Source organism: Giraffa tippelskirchi, chromosome 11 (genome assembly GCF_054371585.1).
Source record: "Giraffa tippelskirchi isolate mGirTip1 chromosome 11, T2T-mGirTip1v1.2.pri, whole genome shotgun sequence".
In the NCBI taxonomy this organism is placed as follows: domain Eukaryota; kingdom Metazoa; phylum Chordata; class Mammalia; order Artiodactyla; family Giraffidae; genus Giraffa; species Giraffa tippelskirchi.
Genome location: NC_137285.1, coordinates 112564411 through 112588719, shown reverse-complemented (window position 1 = coordinate 112588719; position 24309 = coordinate 112564411). Strand labels below are relative to the sequence as shown.

The following is a 24309-nucleotide window of genomic DNA, read 5'->3' as shown; positions in this document are numbered from 1 at the left end:
TGATCTATTTCACATATGGTAACATACATGTTTCAGTGCTATTCTCTCAAATCATCCCATCCTCACCTTCTCCCACAGAGTCCAAAAGTCTGTTCTTTATATGTCTCTTTTGCTGTCTTGCATATAGGGTCATCATTACCATCTTTGTAAATTCCATATATGTGTGTTAATATACTGTATTGGTGCTTTTCTTTCTGACTTACTTCACTCTGTATAATAGCTTCCAGTTTCATCCACCTCATTAGAACTGATTCAAATGTGTTCTTTTTAATAGCTGAGTAATACTCCACTGTGTATATGTACCACAGCTTTCTTATCTATTCGTCTGCAGATACTTTTAAAGAGCTATACTAGAGCATTTCAATGTGCTGCACTTGTTTACATTGTTTACATATTTTGTCTTCTATCAAACGGAGGGCAAAGGCTATATCTTATTCATATTTGTACTTTCAGTATCTAGGGTAATGCTTGGCACAGTCTGAATGAATAGACTTTTGCAAATAAAAATGTTTATTTGTCTTTACTGTGATTTATGTTATTATGGATGAAATTGGTTGTAAGGTTTGACTTTTTTTTCTTTTTCTCCATGTTATCACTGATGGGACCTAAATCAAGATCTTTTTAGCAGAATGGGATCTCAGATATGTAACCCCATAAAATTATGATAATAATGTGTAGTCAGTCATTCTTTTAAAAATTAATGTATTAAATTTGTTTGCATTTATAGTAAACAATTAGAATAGAGCATAAAATCTCTGTAGCATTTGCCCAGTGATGAAAGAGAGCTACTAATTTATCTATCTGTGTAGTTAGAAAGACAGGTTCCTGGTTGATTGATATAGCATTGAAAGCAATTCTTGAAAACAAGTTGAACAGATGATATAATCTGGGGATCTTGGAAAAACCCGGCATCGATAGAATCCTGGAAAGTCCGGAAAGGATGAAGAATGTTAAGAGAATAGGATATAAGAAAAATAAATTTATATTCACTAAGCAACTAGTCATTGGTAGTCATTTCACAGATTAAAGTAATCCAAAACAATGACCCTGTGAGGTAGACACTGTTATTCCCATTTTGTAGATGAGGCAGTTAACATGAAACATTAGGTAACTTCCAAGGTCCTGCAGCTGCAAAGTGGTAACTAGATCTGATTGACTCTAAAGTTTCCTTCCCTCACAGCATTGCTGCCCTGACTTTCAAAGTTCCCAGAGCTACCCTGCTGCTGTGTGGAGCTTAGCAACACACACAAAGACACATTATTTGCTCCTATTTGCAGTGATCATATGTATGTGGCTCACTTACTAGTTAATAGTAATCATTTTATTTCCAATCCCAATGCTCATTTTGAAAAATTTAGTAATGAATAGTCTTGCCTTTGTTGATGATGCTAGATAATGAATTGGAAGGATCTTTCTGAGCTTCTCTTACAAAACAACACAAACACATTTGAAGTAGGTTTAGTGGAGAAAGCATACTTCTAAATTTTTCTAGTGTGCCCCACTCTGGCTCCACTGGAATCCAGAAACAACGGCTGTCTGGGGTAAAATGCTGTTCGCTCTTTCTGCCTCCTGTATATTGCTTAGCCTGGCAGTTTGTCACTCTCCTGGGCAAGAATCCAGCTTGTGGTAGTGAGGTGGTTTTGTGGCAGAACTCCACAATTAACCACAAGTTCAGTGTCAACGGTAGGCTGCCACCGTCGTGGCTGTGACCCTTCAGATCTGCTGGGATAGCCAGAGCTGAAGAAACTACCGCTTGTCTAAGGAGGGAACAGGAAACTTGGCGAGTCTGCATTGCTGTTTATTGTTCAAGATTCAGGCTTTAGGTTTAATTAAAAAAAAAAAAAATCCAGGCAATTTCAGATTAACAGTTACAGGTCTAATACTTTGACCAGTTACTTTTGGTAAAAATATAGTGGATTTGCATCATAGATACAATTGTTGCTCTAAAAAAGAGACATTAAAAAAAGAAAATTCTTAAAGTAGTAGAATATATTCTTTCATGGCAAAAGAAATCTAGGTACTATCACTTGAATAAAAAAAAATAATTCGCCCACACATCTCTTAAACATTTACTTTATATTGGAAATTAAATCAAACATAATTTCTATAAATCTAAGAGAAAGTGTTCTTTTACTGATTTTGTGCAAATGGATGTTAAGAAAAATATTTTTCAGTAATAATATGGAAACTTGTTTTAAATCATGTATTAAAAGTTGCAGTGAAAACTCATTGACTAATAAAACAACAACAAAAACCAAAAGGCATACAACTAAAAAAATCTGATTTAAATTGTTTTACTTCAAAAATTTTTGAGCATTAACTGAGTGCTTATGCATAGCATGGAGACTAAGACAGGATTCTTATGTTTGAGGAGTATATCGAAGACTTTACTATGTAAACAAACAAATAGAAAAGGAACATTTGTATAACAAATTGTAACAATAAACTCCAGTTTCATGTTAGGACCATACGATCTCTCTAGCCTCCTCATTCCTTACACTTTTGTTCTTTGCCGCTTCATATCTTACACTCCAGCCAAATGCACTATTCTTCCAAAACTTTAAACTCTCTTTCTTCCTTTGCCCAGGCTATCTTTTCTTCTATTTTATTTAGGTAATATCTCATCTTTCAGTACCGAGCCTCAAAATCTCTTTCTCTGATTCCTCAAGAGCATTACTCCTTGCCCGATACTCCACCCTTGGTCTGGGTTAGGTTTCCCTCCTCTGAGTTCGCATAGTACACTGAGCTTGCTTACATCTAAATCATAGCTCCTGTTACACTGGGCTCTAGTAGTCTTGCTTTTCTAGCTTTCACTATGAACCCTGAAGGGCAGGAATCACATCTTTCATCATTGTATCTTTGTCAGCTAGCACAGTCCCCAGCATAATGCCAGGCACTTGATAAACGTTGAATGAATGAATGCATTCATTAAGGGAGAGAGGTTCATCGCTGGCAGAAGGGAGTGGTGCATAGGAGAGCCAAGGAAGTAAAAGGAGGGATTAAATACAGAGATGAGAGAGAGAAGGTGGGCAGAAGGGAGAGATGGAGGAAGACAGCCATCCAGACAGATACTGGGGAGAGGACAAAAGTTGAAAACGAGCTGAGACAACCACACTGGAGGGAGACTCCAGAGAATGACTCTCTCCTTCTTTAATAGTTCTCAAGCACAGGTCCCAACAGTTTGTTTGTTTTTTTTTAAATCATGTATTCTCCTGTGCTCTTTAATGGTCTCTGTACATAGGCCCTACCTCCCACATAAAACTGCATCTTGAGGACGCTTCTAGAAATTTATACAGTAGGTTTTAATTGTTCTGATTAGCGTCTAGCATGACGCTCTGCATATAGAGGGCATTCAATAAATACTTGTTGAGAGGATCTAAAGAGTGAGTTAAAGTGAGGTTCAGAATCTGAGATGAGTATTAGCTGGAAGGAAAATAGGTAGTATTAACACTTAGGCAATTGCCACTGCATATTGAAAACAGAATGATCCTTTCTATACCAGAGGAAAGCCAGTCTTCTTGTTTTCAAATGTAAGTTTGAAAATGTTACTTCTTTCACTCTTTCAATACCTTTTAAAGTTTTCTCCTATTTTAAGAAATTGCTCTCGCTTTGGAATTTGGAATCTCAATGACACTGCTTAATTTACTGGCTATTCATGAAAATTTTTTTCACACTGTTTTATATCTTTATCCCTGAAAAATTAGGATTGCTTTATTACCGAATTCTGAAAAGTTACATTTTAGAAAGACAACTCAGTCCTAAGCACTTTCCAAAATCCAATTCATATCCATTTTTATAGTCTATTTCAGAGGTTTTAAATCTTCCCTCCTTCTTCCCTCCCTCCCCTTTCTTCCTTCTTTCCTCCTTCTCTCCCTCCCTTTCCTTCCCCCATCTCCCTCCCTCAATTTTTTTCCTTTTCTTTCCCTTCCTCCCTCCTTTCCTTCTTTGTTGCCCTCCTTCTCTACTTTCTTCCTTTCTTTCGGCCCAAGGATTCCAAAGAGGGGCTTTGGATCAGAGTGGGAGGTGCAGAGACCTGCTAGTAGGCAGGCTCTGACCTAGGACATCTCCACTTCAATAACGGTGTTTGTCACACAGTCTTGTCTGACTTTTTGCAACCTGCATGGACTGACTGTAGCCTGCAACTCTTCTCTGTCCATAGAATTCTCCAGGCAAGAATACTGGAGTGGGTTGCCACTTCCTTCTCCAGGGGATCTTTCCAACCCAGGGATCGAATCCAGGTCTCCTGCATTGCAGGAGATTTCTTTACCATCTGAGCCACTTCAGGGAAGCCCACTTCAGTAACAAGTCTGCTTTTATTTGCACAACCTTTCTTTTAAAGAAATTTGAAAACTAGAGTTGAGAGGTGACAATACAGAATAAGAACAGTAATTTAAAAAGCTCTTAAAGAACTGATAATCTTTATCTGCTACTATTCAACTGTTCTTCAGTTCAGTTAGTCAGTTCAGTCGCTCAGTTGTGTCTGACTCTTTGCGACCCCATGAACTGCAGCACGCCAGGCCTCCCTGTCCATCACTAACTCCCGGAGTCTACCCAAACTCATGTCCATCGAGTCAGTGATGCCATCCAGCCATCTCATCCTCTGTCGTCCCCTTCTTCTCCTGCCCCCAATCCTTCCCAGCATCAGGGTCTTTTCCAATGAGTCAACTCTTTGCATGAGGTGGCCCAAGTATTGGAGTTTCAGCTTCAACATCAGTCCTTCTAATGAACACCCAGGACTGATCTCCTTTAGGATGGACTGGTCGGATCTCCTTGCAGTCCAAGGGACTCTCAAGAGGCTTCTCCAACACCACAGTTCAAAAGCATCTATTCTTCGGTGCTCAGCTTTCTTCACAGTCCAACTCTCACATCCATACATGACCACTGGAAAAACCATAGCCTTGTCTAGACGGACCTTTGTTGGCAAAGTAATGTCTCTGCTTTTTAAAATGCTGTCTAGGTTGGTCATAACTTTCCTTCCAAGGAGTAAGCGTCTTTCAATTTCATGGCTGCAATCACCATCAGCAGTGATTTTGGAGCCCAAAAAAATAAAGTCTGACACTCTTTCCACTGTTTCCCCATCCATTTCCCATGAAGTGATGGGACCAGATGCCATGATCTTAGTTTTCTGAATGTTGAGCTTTAACCCAACTTTTTCACTCTCCTCTCTCACTTTCATCAAGAGGCTTTTTAGTTCCTCTTTACTTTCTGCCATTAGGGTGGTGTCATCTGCATATCTGAGGTTATTGATATTTCTCCTGGCAATCTTGATTCCAGCTTGTGCTTCCTCCAGCCCAGCGTTTCTCATGATGTACTCTGCATATAAGTTAAATAAGCAGGGTGACAATATACAGCCTTGACGTACTCCCTTTCCTATTTGGAACCAGTCTGTTGTCCCATTTCCAGTTCTAACTGTTGCTTCCTGACCTGCATACAGGTTTCTCAAGAGACAGGTCAGATGGTCTGGTATTCCCATCTCTTTCAGAATTTTCCACAGTTTATTGTGATCCACACAGTCAAAGGCTTTGGCATAGTCAATAAAGCAGAAGTAGATGTTTTTCTGGAACTCTCTTGCTTTTTCGATGATCCAGCAGATCTTGGCAATTTGATCTCTGGTTCCTCTGCCTTTTCTAAAACCAGCTTGAACATCTGGAAGTTCACAGTTCACATATTGCTGAAGCCTGGCTTGGAGAATTTTGAGCATTACTTTACTAGCGTGTGAGATGAGTGCAATTGTGCAGTAGTTTGAGCATTCTTTGCATTGCCTTTCTTTGGGATTGGAATGAAAACTGACCTTTTCCAGTCCTGTGGCCACTGCTGAATTTTCCAAATTTGCTGGCATATTGAGTGCAGCACTTTCACAGCATCATCTTTTAGGATTTGAAATAGCTCAACTGGAATTCCATCACCTCCACTAGCTTTGTTCGTAGTGATGCTTTCTAAGGCCCACTTGACTTCACATTCCAGAGTGTCTGGCTCTAGGTGAGTGATCACACCATCGTGATTATCTGGGTCATGAAGATCTTTTTTGTATACTTCTTCTGTGTATTCTTGCCACCTCTTCTTAATATCTTCTGCTTCTGTTAGGTCCATACCATTTTTGTCCTTTATCGAGCCCATCTTTGCAAGAAATGTTCCCTCGGTATCTCTAATTTTCTTGAAGAGATCTCTAGTCTTTCCCATTCTGTTGTTTTCCTCTATTTCTTTGCACTGATCGCTGACGAAGGCTTTCTTATCTCTCCTTGCTATTCTTTGGAACTCTGCATTCAGATGGGAATATCTTTCCTTTTCTCCTTTGCTTTTCGCTTCTCTTCTTTTCACAGGTGTTTGTAAGGCCTCCTCAGACAGCCATTTTGCTTTTTTGCATTTCTTTTCCATGGGGATGGTCTTGATCCCTGTCTTACGTACAATGTTTCCATCTTAGCAAATCTTTAGAGGCTGCTCCATAAACTGAGCTGAGGAGTCAGAACCTGAGAATTCCCTTGATCATGGAACAGTGATAGTGACTGGACAGAGTCTTAACCCTCATCCATTCACCTTTACCACCCTTTCCTATTTATATTCCATGATAATATGATCACTAATGTGTGTAGGGACTAAGATCCATTTAAAATTTTTAATTTTGGAAGGGAATTTGTGGGAATCCTGCTCTAGAAATGGATTTTCTTTACATCTGGATTTTAGAGTTTAGGAAATAATCCCATCTTGTTTTAAAAAAGAGACTGAAAGCACAAGGTATAAGGATGAGGAGTTAAGACTTATCAGAGGACAGAAGAGGTGGGGAGGAGTTGCTAAGACTTAACAAGAGGTCATGTGTTATTTTGGCTTCTTTGAGCACAAAGGGAGAGAACAAGAGAATTCACAGAGAGAGCAATTTCCAAACAAGGAATGGTGAGACCCAGAGGTCTCACATGAAAAACTGGGTGTTCTAACAGCTGGGTTGAGCCCAGTAATGGGACATCTTATTTGGTGCCTGTAAGGTTAGATAGGTGGCAGGCAGGCATCTAGAAGGCCCACCAATTGGGTCCTTACCAGTAGACTAGTGTTTATGGGCAGAGCTTTTGGCCCTGAGACTGGAAAGACCTAGGCAGGATTTCAGTTCTTCCATAATTAATTGAGGCATTGGCAGCTTATTGGTGTGGGGACCTAAAATGGAGAACAAAATTCTCATCCTATAAACTGGGGCACATGGGAAAACTGGGTCTTTGGGGTTTGAGGGCAAGGACCTCCTATTCAGAATACACAAGTAGACAGGGGGTTGCACTGCACCAGAAGGACTCAGGAGCTGGGTGTTAAGCACTAGGATCCTATGTGAGGGATCATTAAACTGGGAGAATGATTCCAGTGGGGAGATTATGTGTCAAGACACGAGCGAAGGCAAAGTCAGGTAAAAACGAGGCTGAGGTAGAGATGGTTGAGAAAAGTCAAAGGTATGTTATCACTTTAGGTCTTTTTTTTTTTTTTTTACAACAGATAATGGTCATACATTCTTAAACCCAAAGACAGGAGCTAAATAATTCTACTGGTTGCTTAAAACTGGCAAAAGAATAAATGATGTGAACTCTAAGATATGTGACCTACTAATAATCTCTGAGAAAAACTGTAAAGAGCGAAGGGAGTTGCTATAAACATAGCTAGCTGATTCAGATTTTTAGTTAAGTGAAAGCATTAGTCGCTCAGTCATGTCCGACTCTTTACGATCCTATGGACTGTAGTCCACCAGGGTCCTCTGTTCATGGCATTCTTCCCTGGTGGCTCAGACGGTAAAGAATCTGCCTGCAATGCAGGAGACCTGGGTTCCCTCTCTGGGTTGGGAAGATCCCCTGGAGAAGGGAATGGCTACCCTCTCCAGTATTCTTGCTTGGAGAATCCCATATACAGTGGAGCCTGGTGGGCTACAGTCCATGGGGTCACAAAGAGTTGACACAACTGAGTGACTAACACTTCCACTTTTAGTTACGTAAACTGATGGTCTTTGGGGATGTCCTTACATTTTATTTTGAAATCTTCTCAGGTGCTGGAATCAGTTCAGAGAAGGAGAACTGGGAAGTACGAAGAGGACTTTGCATTTTATTTTCCAGATAATAGTCCTTGGATACAAATCCTTTTATCTTTATTTGTCAACACAGAGTTTGCTTTAGTTTGGTGGTATGAATAATTCAAAGGTTGCTCTTAGCAATTGTTGTTGTTCAGTCGCCCAGTCATTTCCGACTCTGCGGTCTCATGGACTGTGGCATGCAAGGCTACCCTGTCCCTCACCATCTCTCAGTTTGCCCAAGTTCATGTCCATTGCATGGGTAATGCCATCCAGTCATCTTATCCTCTGACACCCTCTTCTCCTTCTGCCCTCAATCTTTCCCAGCATCAGGGACTTTTCCAATGAGCTGGCTGTTCCCATCAGATGACCAAAATACTGAAGCTTCAGCTTCAGTCCTTCCAATGAGTATTCAGAGTTGATTTCCCTTAAGATTGACTGGCTTGATCTCCTTGCTGTCCAAGGGACCCTCAGGAGTCTTCTCCAGCAACGCAGTGTGAAGGCATCAATTCTTTGGTGCTCTGCCTTCTTTATGACTCTTAGCAATACTTGGATCCTAAAAATGCCTATATATTTTTGGCATGTAGAAATCACAGCTTTTTAAAACTGGAAGTGATTTTAAGATCATCAAAATGAAATTGCTTCATTTTACAACTGTGGATACCGAGGCCTGTAAAAGTTACATGACTTGCTTAATGCTGGGGTATGAATGGCTGGGCCATAACTAGAAACAATGAAATGGATTTCTAGTTTAGCACTATTTCCATTACCATGCCTATCCTACTTCAGATGATAATCTAAGCTTTTAAAACAACAGTAATAATGATAACAACTGTATTTATTAACAACTTTAATCTGAATTTATTATATCAGAGCAATTTATTATTTCCAATGAGAATTTATAATGGGCATTTCAGTGACACTGACACTAGCTTGCCATGCCCTTCTGTATGAGCTCAAAATGTATCCATCAAGCTTTCTAATTTACTCTTTCACTGGTAATGATGAGTCCTGTTTATTTTTAAATACACTTAAAAATGTATTTGCTGAGTTTTTAAAAAGAATTTCAACTGTCCTGGTGAAAAAAAAGACCCCATGGATTTTTATCTCTTAGGGCAAGCATTTGAGTAATCAATTTGAAAACTCTGTTACATATTATTTCCTTTATCTAAGAGGCAGACAAAAATTCTGATCTTTATTCATCTTAGTCAAATTCTTGTGTTAATTTCACTGCGATTTCTGCTATGCATGTGAACTATGACCATATACAAAAATGGTCTTGGCTGTGGGCAAAGATTAATTGGTGAAAAATGGGCCTGTTTGTGGGATTTACCACACAGTAAGGTTTCACATCTCCCTGGAAAAATGTGGAATTAGCTCTTTGAGAAATGCAGGCCTGTCGTGAGGTGGAAGGGAGAGTTTTGGAGGAGGGAAACACAGTTCAGTCACTAAGATAGTTATGATTGGTGAGATTCCAGAGCAGTCCCTTCCGTACAGCAGTTCTTCCCGCTTTCGAGTCTGTGTTTCCCACATGTAGCTAGTTTCATCAGTAATTCACAGATAGCAGCTTATTTGGCTTCTTTCACAGCCAACTGATCCAAACCTGGCAATGGTCTTGGAGCGAACTCCCATCCCCCCACCCCCAATATGTAGTTACAGTGAAAAGCCTTCAATGTGGGGAGATCTTTTCGACAACAGATTTTCCATGCTTGTTGAGGCAGAAACAGATGTGGACCCACTGTTAGTTTGGCAAGGGTGCAGGGACGACGGGACGGTAGCTCCTCCCCTGTGAAGATGGTTCTTGAGGAAGACAAACTCCGTAATACCGACTAGGATGCTCCCAGGGAGCGCTCCCCGTGCACGCTCCTCCCTAAAAAGCCACTGCAAGGGCCTGCTGCATGGCCCAAGAATCCACGCTGCTGTTGAGGACAGACCAACAGCACAGTGATCAAGGCTTCTTCCCCATGACTTTGGTGGGGACTGGCACTTAACAGGTCGCAGCTCGGCTCGGACAGCCCAAGGGTCCACCCTAAACTGGGATGGGGGTAAAGGCGGGACCCGTCGCCTCCCCCCCCTCAACTCGGTTTCTCTACTAGGCAGTCCCCTTGGGGAGCATAAGCGCCCTCTTTCCCTACGCCCCCAGTGGTGACCTGCCGGAGCCCGCCTGAGGTGTGTGACTTACCCCAAAAGGAACCTGAGCGCCTGGGGGGATCCCAGGATGGCGGGCTTGCCCCGTTCCATCCGAAAAGGATCCCTCCCACCCCTCCCAACCTGGGTCGGTCTCCGAGCGGCCGCAAGCCGCGCTCTCCCCAGTCTGGGCACGCTGAGGCGGCTGGGGTTCCCAGCCCGCGATGGGGCAGGCGGCCGGCAGCAGCGGCGGCGCCCTTGGCGGCCGGACGGGCCGGGGCGCGGGCGCGCGCAGGCGGGCGGGCGGGGCGCGCACCCGGCCGGGGCAGCGGCGGGGGAGGAGCGCCCGCCCGCCGCTCGCGCGCCCAACGGACCAGGCTGGGGCCGAGAGGTAACTGTTGCAGCCCGCGGGAGCCGGGAGGCGACGCCGACGCTCAGTCCCAAGAAGTGCCCGGGGGAACAGGAGCGGGGTCCGGCCGGCAAGTCCCGGAGAGGAGCCCCCTCCGCCCCTCTTCTCAGCCAGCATGTCCCGGACCCCGCCGCTCCTCCGCCCGCGCGGCGGGGATCCCGGGCCGCGGCGGCGGGCGCAGCCCTGACGCGCCGCCGAGCCGGGGGGCGCTCCGAGCGCGGGGGCCAGGCGGGAGGGAGCGCGAGCGGCCGCTGCGGTCCGAGCGGGGTGTGCCGAGCCCCCGCGGCCACCGGGCGTCCCGGCCATGAGGAGGGACGAGCGAGACGCCAAAGCCATGCGGTCCCCGCCGCCGCCGGACGGGGCCGCCTCGCCCCCCGAGAGTGTGAGGAACGGCTACGTGAAGGGCTGCGTGAGCCCGCTGCGGCAGGACCCTCCGCGCGGCTTCTTCTTCCACCTCTGCCGCTTCTGCAACGTGGAGCTGCTGCTGCCGCCGCCCGCCTCCCCTCAGCAGCCGCTGCGCGGCTCCCCCTTCTCCCGGGCGCGCCTCTCGCTGGGCGCCCTGGCCGCCTTTGTCCTCGCCCTGCTGCTCGGCTCGGGGCCCGAGAGCTGGGCTGCCGGGGCCGCCCGGTTGCGGACTCTGCTGAGCGTCTGCTCGCTCAGCCTCAGCCCCCTCTTCAGCATCGCCTGTGCCTTCTTCTTCCTCACCTGCTTCCTGACCCGGACCAAGCGGGGCGCCGGGCCGGGCCGGAGCGGCGGCGGCTCCTGGTGGCTGCTGGCACTCCCCGCATGCTGTTACCTAGGGGACTTCTTGGTGGGGCAGTGGGAATCCTGGTCTCGGGGGGACGGAGACGCCGGGGCCCCGGTCCCGCACACACCCCCGGCGGTGGCGGGCCGGTGGTTCTTGGTGCTGAGCTGCGTGGGCTTGCTGACGCTCGCGCAGCCGGGGAGGCTCCGGCACAGCATCGTGGTGCTGCTCTTCTCCAGCTTCGTCTGGTGGGTGTCCTTCACCAGCCTCGGGGCGCTGCCTCCAGCACTCCGGCCCCTGCTGTCCTGCCTGGTGGGGGGCGTCGGTTGCCTGCTGGCCCTGGGGCTGGATCACTTCTTTCAAATCAGGGAAGCTCCCCAGCAACCTCGGTTGTCCAGTACCGCGGAAGAAAAAGTGCCTGTGATCAGACCCCGGAGGAGGTCCAGCTGCGTGTCATTCGGAGAAACTTCAGGCGGTTACTATGGCAGTTGCAAAATGTTCAGGAGACCTTCGTTGCCTTGCATTTCGAGAGAACAGGTATGTTTCCAGAAAGGCAAGGTTTGCTAAGGAAAGGAGGGCGGTTTTATCGCTTCAGTTCCCGAATTGAAGTAGTGCGTTTGAAAGCTTGTTTATTCCCAGGGTAAAAAAAAAAAAAAGTTTTATCCTGGAAATAATTCCTAAAATACAAGAAGCTTAGAAAAACAAAAACAAAAAAACGCAGAAGTACCATTTATCTTTGAATAGAAATGAAATAGCAGAGTAAGCATGCTACACTTTTTAAAGAGTTTGTTTATGCAGTAAATGCATTCTCGGAAGAATGAAGTGAATTATTTGAAGCATGTAATTCTTCAAATAATGACACTTTTGGTGTCATTTATTTGTTGCTGTAATAATGGTGCTGTTTTCCCCAAAGATAACCTATAACCATTAGAATGAGTGAATATATATATGTGTGAATTTTAATCAGTGTGATTTCATTATTCTTGATAATTGAGAGGACAAATCTGAGGTCTTGTAATTGAAAGAAAAGTAATGAGTTTTGGAACAGAGACTTGTTAACTTAGATGAAAAGACCGTTGGGGATAATTTTAAGAGGTTTCTTCCCCCACCCCCACCCCAAATTTCAGCAGTAATAAGCTAATATAATCTTTTACAGACTAACTCGTGGTCCTGTGTGTTTGTTGCATAATTAGGAGAATGTTGTAACAATTTAACCTTTAATCTTAGTAATGTTTGGAAATATACCAAAAACATTTACAATTTATTTTCCTGTAGGTTTACATTCTTTTTTTTTTTCTTTTAAGGAATTTTAATCATCATTAGGGAGAGAGTTTCTTTTTATAGCTTAGGGAAATCTTACTTGTTCTTCATTAGGAAGAAACTCAACCAAGTATAGCTACTAGTCATTGAGCATTTTACTAAGTGAAAAATACTTGTATTGTCTTCAACCTTCACAAGGACACTGTATAGTAGATGACATTAACCTCAAGTTAGAGATGAGCAAACTGAGGCTTATAGAGATTACCCAACTTCACACATTATCATCAACAGTGGAAGTGCTGGGATTTGAACCTAGATTTGTCAGTTTTCAATGCTTTCTTCTAAGCAGCTAAGAGGATAAATGTAGAGATTTGCTTAAATGGGCAAGTAGGAGTTTATACCCTTGGTTTTCAGACTTTTTGATTAGTGATACATTTTACACTGGGGACCCAATATATCTGAAACAGAAGTTTCTTATTGCTACTAATTCTGATTTTTTTTTGCTCTTTTCTCTTCAATATAATCTATAAGCTACTACACTATCTGTAGTGCTCAAAGAGACAAACACCTTGCTTCCTGAAAAGTGTTTTCAGAGGCTGCTTTTGTGGTCTGTATTTGGTCAAATGCTTGAAAAAAATTGTTCAAAAAATATCATGCGTTTTGTTTTCTCAGTTTACTGCCAATGATAATAGTAGACAATGCCCAGGAAAACACGTATCAGGAGAAAAATTGTCAGGAGAAGATTCACTGTAGAGAAAAGTCATATCAGCTATTTTCATAGACAGGAATAACATTGGACATTTGACTTTTTGTGAATAGATTGCATTTTTTAACACCAGGAAAGTGTTTTAGCATAGTTTCATTACACTGGTAGACAGTTTTCCTGAGCGTAGTAGTATTACAGTTTAACATAATTGTAATGTGGTGGAGTAGTGAATTGTGGCTGTTATCTTATTTAAAATTCCTGGTCTGGTGCTCTTTGCATCACAGCAACCTTTTTTCAACAGTTAACTAGGTGCGGCATTGTTATGCTAGGTAGCTTTAATTGTTATTTGTATTAGAGGAAAATACAATTTGTGCTTTTTAAAAAGGGCATGTTTTATTAGTACAGAAAACTCTTCACATTCCATTATGAATAGGAACATTTTTTGAGGGGGTCTTAAGTATATGCTAATAGTTCAGGGGTTTATATATGGTTATCTAATGTTCAGTGTCAAACTATAATATTCTTTTAACAATACTAGACACTACTAGATGTTTTTAACTTGGCAGACATTGTAATAACAAAAATTTTTACTTATGCTTTTTTCCTGAAGTTCAACAGTGGATCTGTGGTTTTGTTTGCATGTACGTTATATGAAAGAAATTAAGTGGAAACCTATACTTTTATAGAAGTAAAAGATTAAGAGATTTTCTAATTTTACAAGTGCTAAACTTTGTATGTGATCATTGTAAAGTCACTCTCTTGTTTCAGAAAATGAAGGGAGACAAACGGTTTTGGGTAGAAGCTGATATTGGGGAAAGTGCCCTGGACTCGTAGAGATTCAAGGATAAAGTCTTGGGTCTACCGTCATATTGGAAAAGTTGGTGAGCTTTTCTGAGTCTCAGTATCCTGTCAAATCAGGGGATCCAGTAGATGAATTCTGTACCACCTTTCAATTCTAGAATTCATTTCTTTTCGTTAGTTTACATTTTTTGTAAGCTACAAACGAAAGTATAAATAAAATTTCACAAGTTAATAGATCTCGAAGTTTTACTTAAATGCTTAATGTTGATATTTATTGCTAGCCTATATTTTCCAAGGTATGATAACTGAAAAATATGAAGAAATAGTCTGTGTTTTTTAATAGAAAGAAATTTTCTTTTAACCCGTATATATGGACATTCATTTTTGGATTGATAAATTTATTACATTTTCATTTCCTTACTAATTTAAACATTTTTATGAACATCTTTGAAAAGCAATTGAAAACTCATATCAATAAAAATATTTTTAATTGTGTGAGAGTAGATGTTAAGTAATTTTTAACATTTAGATTGTTATGTCGGATACTGTATTGAAGCATAATGGCATATGTTTGTAAAACATGATTTTCACAGTTAGGTTTAATGTTTAGTTACTGCTGACTATGTTCCTCCTTGGGTTAGGGGAAAGAAGCACTAAGTTTGTAGTATATTTGCCAAGACTCAGCTGAAACTAATAGGAAGTTAAAAAAAATTTATTTTTAGTTGTCTACATGATATACTTTGGCCAGAATTTAACAAACTACATTTCTGTGTCATTTTAATTATACTTTCTACAGTGGAGATTTCAGCTGTAAACCAGATCATTTTATGTGTGATGGACTAGGTAAATAGGAGGTTAGTCTGTTTGTGAGATATTTTTCTATACCTAAAATGCTGAGTGCTTTCTAAATGGTTAGGTAAATATTTAAAAATTCTGTGGCCTTAAAGCACATAAATATTATTTAAAGTGTTAATTTTCTTTGAAAAAGGATACACATGTAGCGTGAAGGTTTTAAAAAGATTTTAGTTTAAGTGATTATTTATTCCCCTAAGGAATTTGCAAGGCATAACCTTCTATGAATTTTTTAAAGAATACTGTGAAATTTGGCTAATTCTAATTTTGTGTTAATATTTTACAATGAAACATCAGCCTACATAGTGTCTTTTAGGCTTTATTTTGTAAATATTTTACATACCTTGCCATTAGAGTTATCTTTCAAAAACAGATTTTTATCAAATCACTTGCTGTGTTTCAGAAATCTCTTATGGCTTTTCATTATACACAGAATAAAGTTAATGCCCTTGACCCTTACTTGCACAGCCCATAATAATCTGCTTTTAGCCTTGTGTTTTATTTTTTTAAAAAGCCGTTAGAACTTATGGAACACCCTTTCCCCGCATCCATCCATGACTCTAGCTGTTAGAGGACTGCTTATTGTTGCTGATGTGTATGTAGGGTTTTTCTTTTGCTTTTACCATTCACACTGATTGAAATCTCCTTTAAGAAATGTATTAAAATGTGTTAAGATTAAGAAGTCTTTCGACACCAAAGGGATGCTCAAATTAGCATATAAGCAGAGAACAAAACTGCGTCATAGCAGAGTTGGCTGTGTTTAAAAATAAAAGTTGACAAGTCATGTGGAGCGGTGATGTGATGATGTGTGAGAGAGTATTTTCATTATACCACATGAAATAGTAACATCTCCATAGTTTGTTTTCCCACACAGAGTGGAAGGTAAACAGGGCCAGCCATAAGTAAAACTTGGGCTTTCGTCAAGTTTAGTGAAATTTGTTTTTCATTGTCCTCTGATTTTTTTAATCCTTTTCAGTTGCAGGCCCTTTTCTGATTCTCTTACCTTGTTCTCTTTCAGTTACCAAGTCAGCCTGTTTCCTTAGTGAATTCTCCTGCCTACTTAAACCTTTCCTAAAGCAAAAAGAATCTATACATGCTGGAAAAGTTTGTCTAGACATTAGCATGTTTATATAGATATAGAAGAGAGAAGAGAGAGAAGAGATTTATAGAAAGGAAAAAAATGCAGCTCTGGAGAAAGAATGTTGTCTCTAGGTTATGACATGAGATATTATTGGGATTCAGGACTAGAAGCTTCGTCCTGACTCCAAGTTCCCCTAGTACTTGCTGTAAAGAGCATATGCACCTGTGGTGGTAGTTTTCAAAGGCTATACTTAATTTGCCAGCCATCTCCAATTACTTGATAAACAATGTCCCTGGTTAAAAGAGGTTGAGGGTAGTGGGGGGAGAGAAAGGGAAGTGAGAGACAGGAGGTACTCTTGAAATCACATAGTTCATGATGACCTTGTAGGTAAACTTGGTACCTGATATTGTTATTTCAGGGTGGCTTATCAGGATGCAGCTGGACTCAAACTCAGGTGCCTTCAGAGGCCAGCCACAGAGCCTATTTACGTTGTATGTTGAGGAAGGAGGGGAGGTGAGGAAGAATGGAAGTGAATGGATTGTTGCCTGCTTTACCTAAGGGCTTTCAGTTTGAGCAAGACAAACTGAACGACTGTGTTAGCCAAGCAAAACTTTAGTAGAGCTGGGTTCTGTCTGTGGGCAGTTCCTGACGGTTTATAAGATTGTTCACCATATTTACAAGCTGATTCATGTTTATTTGAGAGATTGTTGGAAGTCTGTTCTTGGAATTTGGGGAAGAGGAGTATTTCCCACTTCCTCTTTTACAGCCTAGAACTTTTTCTCCAGTATTGATTTACCTGGAAGGTATCTTATCTTTATAGATTTTCCCTCCTCTATCAGATAGAGTACATTGTTTGGTTGCTTCCTTACAATTTGTACAACTTGCTTTCAGCATATTTTAAAGTTATTTAGTTAGCGTTTATATTTGTTAATGAGAAATGCCATACATAAAAGACTGTACATATATATATATATATATTAATATGGTTTAAGGGAGAAAATAAGACAAAAAAGAAAAATATCAAGTATTTACCACTCATTTCCTTTGTGTTAACCTCTTTTGCATCCCCTTCTCTCTGTCCCAGAGACAATACATCTATCTTGATTTTTTTTCTTGCTATTCATTCCTTTGCTTGGCTTTATAACTCCCCTGAACACGGGCTTCCCCAATGGCTCAGTGGTAAACAATCTGCCTGCAGTGCAGGAGACAAAGGAGATGTGGGTTTGATCCCTGGGTGGGGAGGATCCCGTGGAGAAGGGAATGGCTACCTGCTCCAGTATTCTTGCCTGGAAAATCCCTTCAGCAGAGGAGACTGGCAGACTATACTCCATAGGGTTGCAAAGAGTTGGACATGACTGAGCAATGACATATTACTAAATAACAGAAATAATATGTTGTCAGTATTGTCTGCTTTTGAACCTTAATAAACAGAATCATGCTATATGAATTTTTCTGTAACTTTTTTGCTTGACTTTTGAGATTCATTCATGTTGATGTGGATAGATGTAGTTCATTTTTCAATGCTGTGTAGTATTTCATCTTATGACCATAATAAAATTTATACATTCCACTGTTCATGGGCCTGTGGGTGGTTTTCAGTTGTTTGCTATTATCTACAATGCTGCTGTGAAATTTTTTGTAAATGTCTCCTAGGTGCATGCATGCATCTAGAATTGCTAAGTTGTAAGGCTTTCCTGGTGGCTCAGGGGTAAAGAATGTGCCTGGCAATGCAGGAGACTTGGGTTTGATCCCTGAGTTGGGAAGATCCCCTGGAGAACGAAATGGCAACCCACTCCAGTATTACAATTTCCATGGGATCTCAAAGAGTCAGACATGACTTAGTGACTAAACAACAACGAGGTATGTTCATATTCAACTTTATTGCGTATGGTAGGCTGAATAATGGCACCCCAAAGGTGTCCGTGTAATAATCCCTGGAATATGTGGGTATGTTACCTTGTGTAGCAAGGAAACTTTGCAGACAGGATTAAGTTAAGGACCTTGAGGTGGGGAGATTATCCAGAATTATCTTTTTAGACCCAGTGTAATCACAGCATCCTTAAAAAACAAAAGAGGAAAACAGAAGAGATTGGAGAAGGAGAAGTGACAATGGAAGTAGGATTGGGATAATATAATGAGAGAAAGACTCAGTCTACTTTTAGCTTTGACAATGGGAGAAGGCCTGGAGCCAGAGAAAGCAGGCAGTCTCTCGAAGGTAGAAGAGACAGGGAAGTGGATTTTTCCCTTTAGTCCTCAAAAGTGACAGCCCTTCCAACACTTTGATTTTAACTTAGTGAGACCTGTGTCAGACTTCTGACCCACAGAACTGTAAGATGATAACTGTGTATTGTTTTGTGTGACTGAGTTTGTGGTAATTTGTTACCGGAATGTATTACTTTGCATTAACGACTGTAACAGTTTGCATGGGTTGCTATGCCAAAGCACCGCAAGCCCAGTGGCTTAAATAACAGAAACTTATTGTCTCACAGTTCTGGAGTCTAGAAATCCAAGGTCAGACTGTCCCAGCGTTGGCTCCTTCTGAGGACTCTGAGGGAGGATTTGTGCCATGCCCCTCTCCCATCTTCTGGTAGTTGTACTGGCAATGTTTGGCATTTCCAGCCTTTCGATTTGTCACCCCATCTCTGCCTTCATCTTCACATGGCACTCTCCTCACGTCTCCTCTGTGCCCTGTCTTTGTGCCTCAATTTACCCTTTTTGTAAGGACCTCAGTCATATTGGACTAGGGCCTACATCCTAATCACCTCATGTTAATCCGATCACCTCTGTAAAGACCTCATTTCCAAATGAAGTCACATTCTAAGGTATTGAGAGTTAGGACTTCAGTATATCCTCTTTTGAGGGACAGGGTTCAACCCATACATGTAGCCGTAGAAAACTAAGACCCTCTGGGAAGTTGAATTGTTTTTCAGAATGGTCACACAATTTGTATTTTGCTAGTAGAGAATGAGAATGCCCTTGAACCAATGATTCCTATTTACTGACTTTAATTTTTGTTTGTCTAGTAGAGTGTGAAGTGTATTACTTTGTGATTTTAATTTGCATTTTTCTAGTTACTTAATAAGGCTGAATTTTTTATATGTTTATGGATTGCATTTATTATTCAGGGATTATGTGTTCATGTCTTTCGCGCTTTTAAAAATTCAGAGTTTTGTTTTTTCTTAATTCATGAGTTCTTTATATATTTTGGACATAATCCTTTATTGGTTATTTCGGTTGCAAATATCTTCTTCCAGTTTTCATGGTGTCTTTGAAACTGAGGTTCTTATTTTTAATATTATCAGGTCTACTAGTCTTGCCTCTAATGGTGTGAGACCCTCTGTGTCTTCCCATTGGAAGTCATAAAATAGACTCTTGTATTGTTTTTCCAGAGTTTTACAGTTTTGCCTTTCAAATAGTTTTCATCCAGCTGGAATTGATTTACATGTATAATGTGATATAGAGGTCCCTAGCTCATTTTTTACCCAAATAGCTCATTTTTTTACTCATATACCCACTTATGTCAACACAATTCATTGAAAAGTTTATTTTCCGTTTATCAGCAGTGCTGCCTCTGTCCTATGTCAAATTTCACTGTGTGTGAGTCTGTATCTGGCTTCTCTGTTCTGCTTCCTTGATTAGTTTATGTACCCTGTGTTAGTACCACACTGTCTTAATTACAGTAGCTTTATAGTGTGACAGTATACTGTAAGTGCCCTCATCTTGTTATTCTTTTTTTTCCCCCATCTTATTCTTCATCAAGGGTCTGCCATTGGACCTTTGCTTTTCAATATAAATTTTAGAATAAGTCCCAGGTTCTATAAAAATTCATATTGGGATTTTGATTGCCATTGAATTAAATCTTTTGAACAATTTAGAGGAGAATTTGACTTTGAAAATTTTAAGTTGTATTTTTATAACTTTTCAAATTTATTTTCTTTGTAATATCTTTTTATTATGTTTAATTTGTTCAACATCTGCATTTTTGTCTTCTTTTTCATTCCTAACATCATTTATATCTTTTTTCTTTGTTTCTGAATCAATCCTACTAGAAATTTGTTTTCTAATCTTTTTAAAAAAACCAACTCTTGGGACTGGTACTTGTTTTATTTGTATCAGCTCTTTTTATTGTTTCTCTTTTTGAGTTTATTTTCTTGTTCCTTTTTTTTTTTTTTTTGACTGCACTGCAAGGCTTGTGGACCTTAGTTCCCTTACCAGGGATTGAACCCAGGCCCTCAGCAGTGAGAGTAAGGAGTCCTAACCACTGGACTGCCAGGGAATTCCCTCTTGTTCCTTTTTTAAATTTATAATTGAGATGCGAAGCCCATTTTAACTTTGAGCTTTTCCAGCATATGTATTTAAGATTATACATTTCTCTCTAAATATTGCTTTAGTTGAATTTCACAAATTTGGGTGTGTAGTATGGTTATTGTTCAGTCCAAAGAATTTTCTAATTTTCATTTTGATTTCCCTTTTTGACTAACAGTTGTTTAGAAGAAAATCCTAATCAAGTGCAAGTTTTCTAGTTGTTGGTTTCTGACTTAAGGGTCATGTGGGCAAAGAATGTGGCCTAACATATGATCAGTTTTCGTAAATGTTCTATGTGCTTGAACAAATACATTTTTCAATTGTTAGGTACAATATTTATTAGCTTTCTGGTTGATAAAGTTGTAAAATGTCCTTGTCATACCTTCTGTGTTGTTATTGACTTTTTTACCCTCTTTACCTGTCAGAAACTGGATAGAGTATTAAAAATCTCAATTTCTTGTGGATCTTTCAAACTGCCGCCGATAGTTTGTGGGTAAATATGCAGAGAATAGAACTTTACAAATTGGTTGAAATTACTTATTGGAGGGACAACAGAAAGGATGCATGAGAGAGAGCACATGTCAAATGTTTAGTCAATGCAGGTAAGTAATATGCTAAGTGCCACTTTCAGTATATAAAAGCCCCTAAGAACTCAACCAATTGAAACAACTAAGCTACAAGTTTAAGCATTTTAGAATATATCTTTTGAAAGAAATCACTGAGTAAGAAAAATCTCAGATCCCTAAAAAGAAGTGGGAGTAGTGTGGGGAAGAAAAAATTTTCCTTTCTTCCCTTGTAGGTTCTTTGGCTGAGCTAGTAATTCAATTGATAAAAGACAGATTAACAGGAAAAAAACAAATTTAATTTTGTGTGTATGGAAGCCTCAAAAAAAAAATGAGACTCAAAGAAGTGACCAAAGCAGAAAAATATCATATAATTAGAATCAGAGTACTCAGTTAGTTTTTTATCTAAAGTAATGCTGCATATGTAGACTTAGGAACCTTAAGTAAAAAATGTAAAGTGGTCTCAGGTAAATAGAAATAAATTCAAATTCTCTAAGTAAAATAGAAGTAAATTCAGATTCTCTTAAGACATCAAATAATTCCCCCAGATAAAGTTCCAAGGAAATTGAGCAGTACATAGTCAAAAGTGAGCAAAACTTGCAAAGAAACAAGGCACTATGAATAAGAAGCTGCAGAAGGAGGTGTGCAAAAAAGGAAACCCGCAGCGGCTTCAGAGCTTGGAGCTCTTATATATAAGATATCAAAAACATGTTTACTATGCTTAAAGAAATGAAATAGAAGCTTGGGGAAATGTTTGGGGAACAGAGGATTAAAGAATAATCATATAGATTTGAAAATATAACTTTTAAAGATGAAAAAATAACCACAGACTTAAAGCCTGATGCACATGTTAAACAGCAGTTGAACGACAGAACCTGTGAACCAGAATATAGATCCAAAGAAATTGTCCATAATGTTCTGCAGAGAAAAAAATAGATGGAAGTTAATAAAGAGGGATCAACAAAGTTAGACAATAAAAAAGTTTAACATGAATTTAACTGAAGTTCCAAAAGGAGATAATAAAAGGGAGAACAGGCAATATCTGAGGAGATGAGGGCTGTAAAATAAACTTTACAGAACTGATGAAAAATACCAGCTGATATCCAGAAAGCCCATTGAATCCCAAGTAGAACAAAGAAAAAGAAATCCGCCCTTAGATGCCTTCGTTGCCGAATTCAGAACACAGAAGAGAAGTTCTAAAAGAGAGCAGAGAGAAAATAAGTTGCTTACCAAAAAAAATGAACAGCAATTACACTGAAAAGTGACTTATTAATAGCAGAATGAAAGCCAGAAAACAGTTGACTGTTATTTTTCATGTGCTGAGGGAAAATAGCTGTCAAACTAGTAAATGCCCAGTAAAATCTTCTAGAAAGAGAAATAAAAACTGAGGTTGTTTTTTTTTTTTTTTTTTTTTACCAGCAAAAGTACACGTACTTCAGACAGGAAGAACTGAAATCAAGAAGGAATGCTAGTGATAAATATATAGGTAAAATTAAGTAGCCTTGATGTCCTGAAACATTACTCACAGTGCCAAATTTGTGAGAGGAGAACAAGCCAGAACTGAAACTAGAAAAAAATAGTGTTTAACTTGGAAGGAAAAATGAGAATAGTGAGATGATGTGAGAGTCTTCTCTCTATAATGAGAATACTGGAGTGGAGACACAGAGACGTATGAATATTTTCATATGAAGAAAGAGAGGTCTGAAGATATTTTAGCTCTGGGTGTCTGAAAGGTGAGTGGTATTGTTAGTCCATATAGGCAATATGGGAAAAGGACCTGCTTTAGGAGAAATGACAAAGAGCTTGGTTTTCTTGATTAATGTATGTTTTCTCATGTGCGTACTTTGCTATGTCCAAATGAGATGTAACCTTCCTGACAACAGGGATCAAACATCTCTGTTCAGTATTTCTCATAGTATATTTTGGAGTTGACAGTGGTTATCTATTATTGTATTTACTCTTACTGTCATTTCTCTTGATAGTTCATGTTGATCTTGGGTAAAGGAAAGAACTCTAGGTGGAGAAGGGTCTCCATTCTCTACTGTCTTTGGTGTTCTCATTAACAATAAGATGGGTTGCACAGTGCTGAAGCCAGACTACTTCAGAGTTTAAATGGCATCTCTGGATGCCAGAGAATATTTCCAGGATATTAGGCAAAATATTAACTCCTCTGTACTTCAGTCTTCCCAGGTATAAGCTGGAGGTAATAATAGCATCTGTCTCACTGATGTGAGGTGGTGTTGTGAGGATTAAATGATTTAATAACCTGTTGTTGTTCAGTCACTAAGCTGTATCTGACTCTTTTTGACCCATGAACTGCAGCATGCCAGGCTTCCCATCCTTCACTATCTCCCTAAGTTTACTCAAACTCGTGTCCATTGAGTCAGTGATGCCATTCAAGCATCTCATCCTCTGTTGCCCCCCTTCTCCTCTTGCCCTCAATCTTTCCCAGCATCAGGGTCTTTTCCAATGAGTCGACTCTTCGCATCAGGTAGCCAAAGTATTGGAGCTTCAGCTTTAGCATCAGTCCTTCCAATGAATGCTCACATTTGATTTCCTTTAAGATTAACTTGTTTGATCTCCTTGCTGTCCAAGGGACTCCCAAGGGTCTTCTCTAGTACCACAGTTGGAAAGCATCAATTCTTTGGCACTCAGCCTACTTTCTGATCCAACTCTCACATCCATAGATGACTACTGGAAAAACCATAGCTTTGACTAGATGGACCTTTGTCAGCAATGTGATGTTTCTGCTTTTTAATACTCTGTCTAGGTTTGTCATAGCTTTTCTTCCAAGGAGCAAGTGTCTTTTAATTTTGTGGCTTCAGTCACTGTCTGCAGTGGTTTTGGAGCCCAAGCAAATGAAATCTGTCACTGTTTCCACATTTTCCCCATCTATTTGCCATGAAGTGATGGGACCAGATGCCGTGATCTTAACTTGTGAACTTTTTGAAACAGTGTCTGCCACCTGGCAAGGATGCCATGCAATGTTAGTGTTGTTATTATAGTTAAAATTTTCATTATTGAACTGCTTGGTACTTTATGCCAGATTACTTTAAAATCAATGGTAAGGTTAATTGAAATTTATATTTTTCAGGCAATCCCTTTTTATTGTCCTGGAACTCCTTTTGCAGCCTGTATTGAGTAAAAAGGCTGTGCATAAGGGATTATATGGGGAAAATTCTTTCAGCAGTTGTTTAGTATTAGGACCACAAAGATGCAAGTGATGAGTTTAAAAGCGATTAAAAGGGATAATTGGGGCTTCTTATCTTTTGAAGTTTCAGAGTTAAAGGTTAAGAACGTTTGGTCTACCAGATGAAGAATTTTTCAGCTACTGCGGCCATAATTTTTGTTGCGTAAACTTTTGTTCCAGTTTGTCACTTTGGGGTTGGACGTACACTGGAACTTCAAACAAATGCCTTCACTCATAA

At 40.2% G+C, this 24309-nt stretch overlaps 1 protein-coding gene across 3 annotated transcripts in view; it reads left to right on the top strand.

Moving 5' to 3' along the window:
• The first annotated feature begins 10471 nt into the window (after positions 1–10471).
• The window catches only part of PDE3B (phosphodiesterase 3B), a 164430-nt gene continuing 150592 nt past the window's right edge, over positions 10472–24309 (top strand). For all 3 annotated transcript variants that reach the window (XM_081545044.1, XM_081545043.1, XM_081545042.1), the window contains exon 1: positions 10472–11850. In XM_081545044.1, coding sequence (XP_081401170.1) covers positions 10873–11850 — 978 coding nt within the window. In that variant the 5' untranslated portion in view covers positions 10472–10872. The remainder of the gene's footprint in view (positions 11851–24309) is intronic.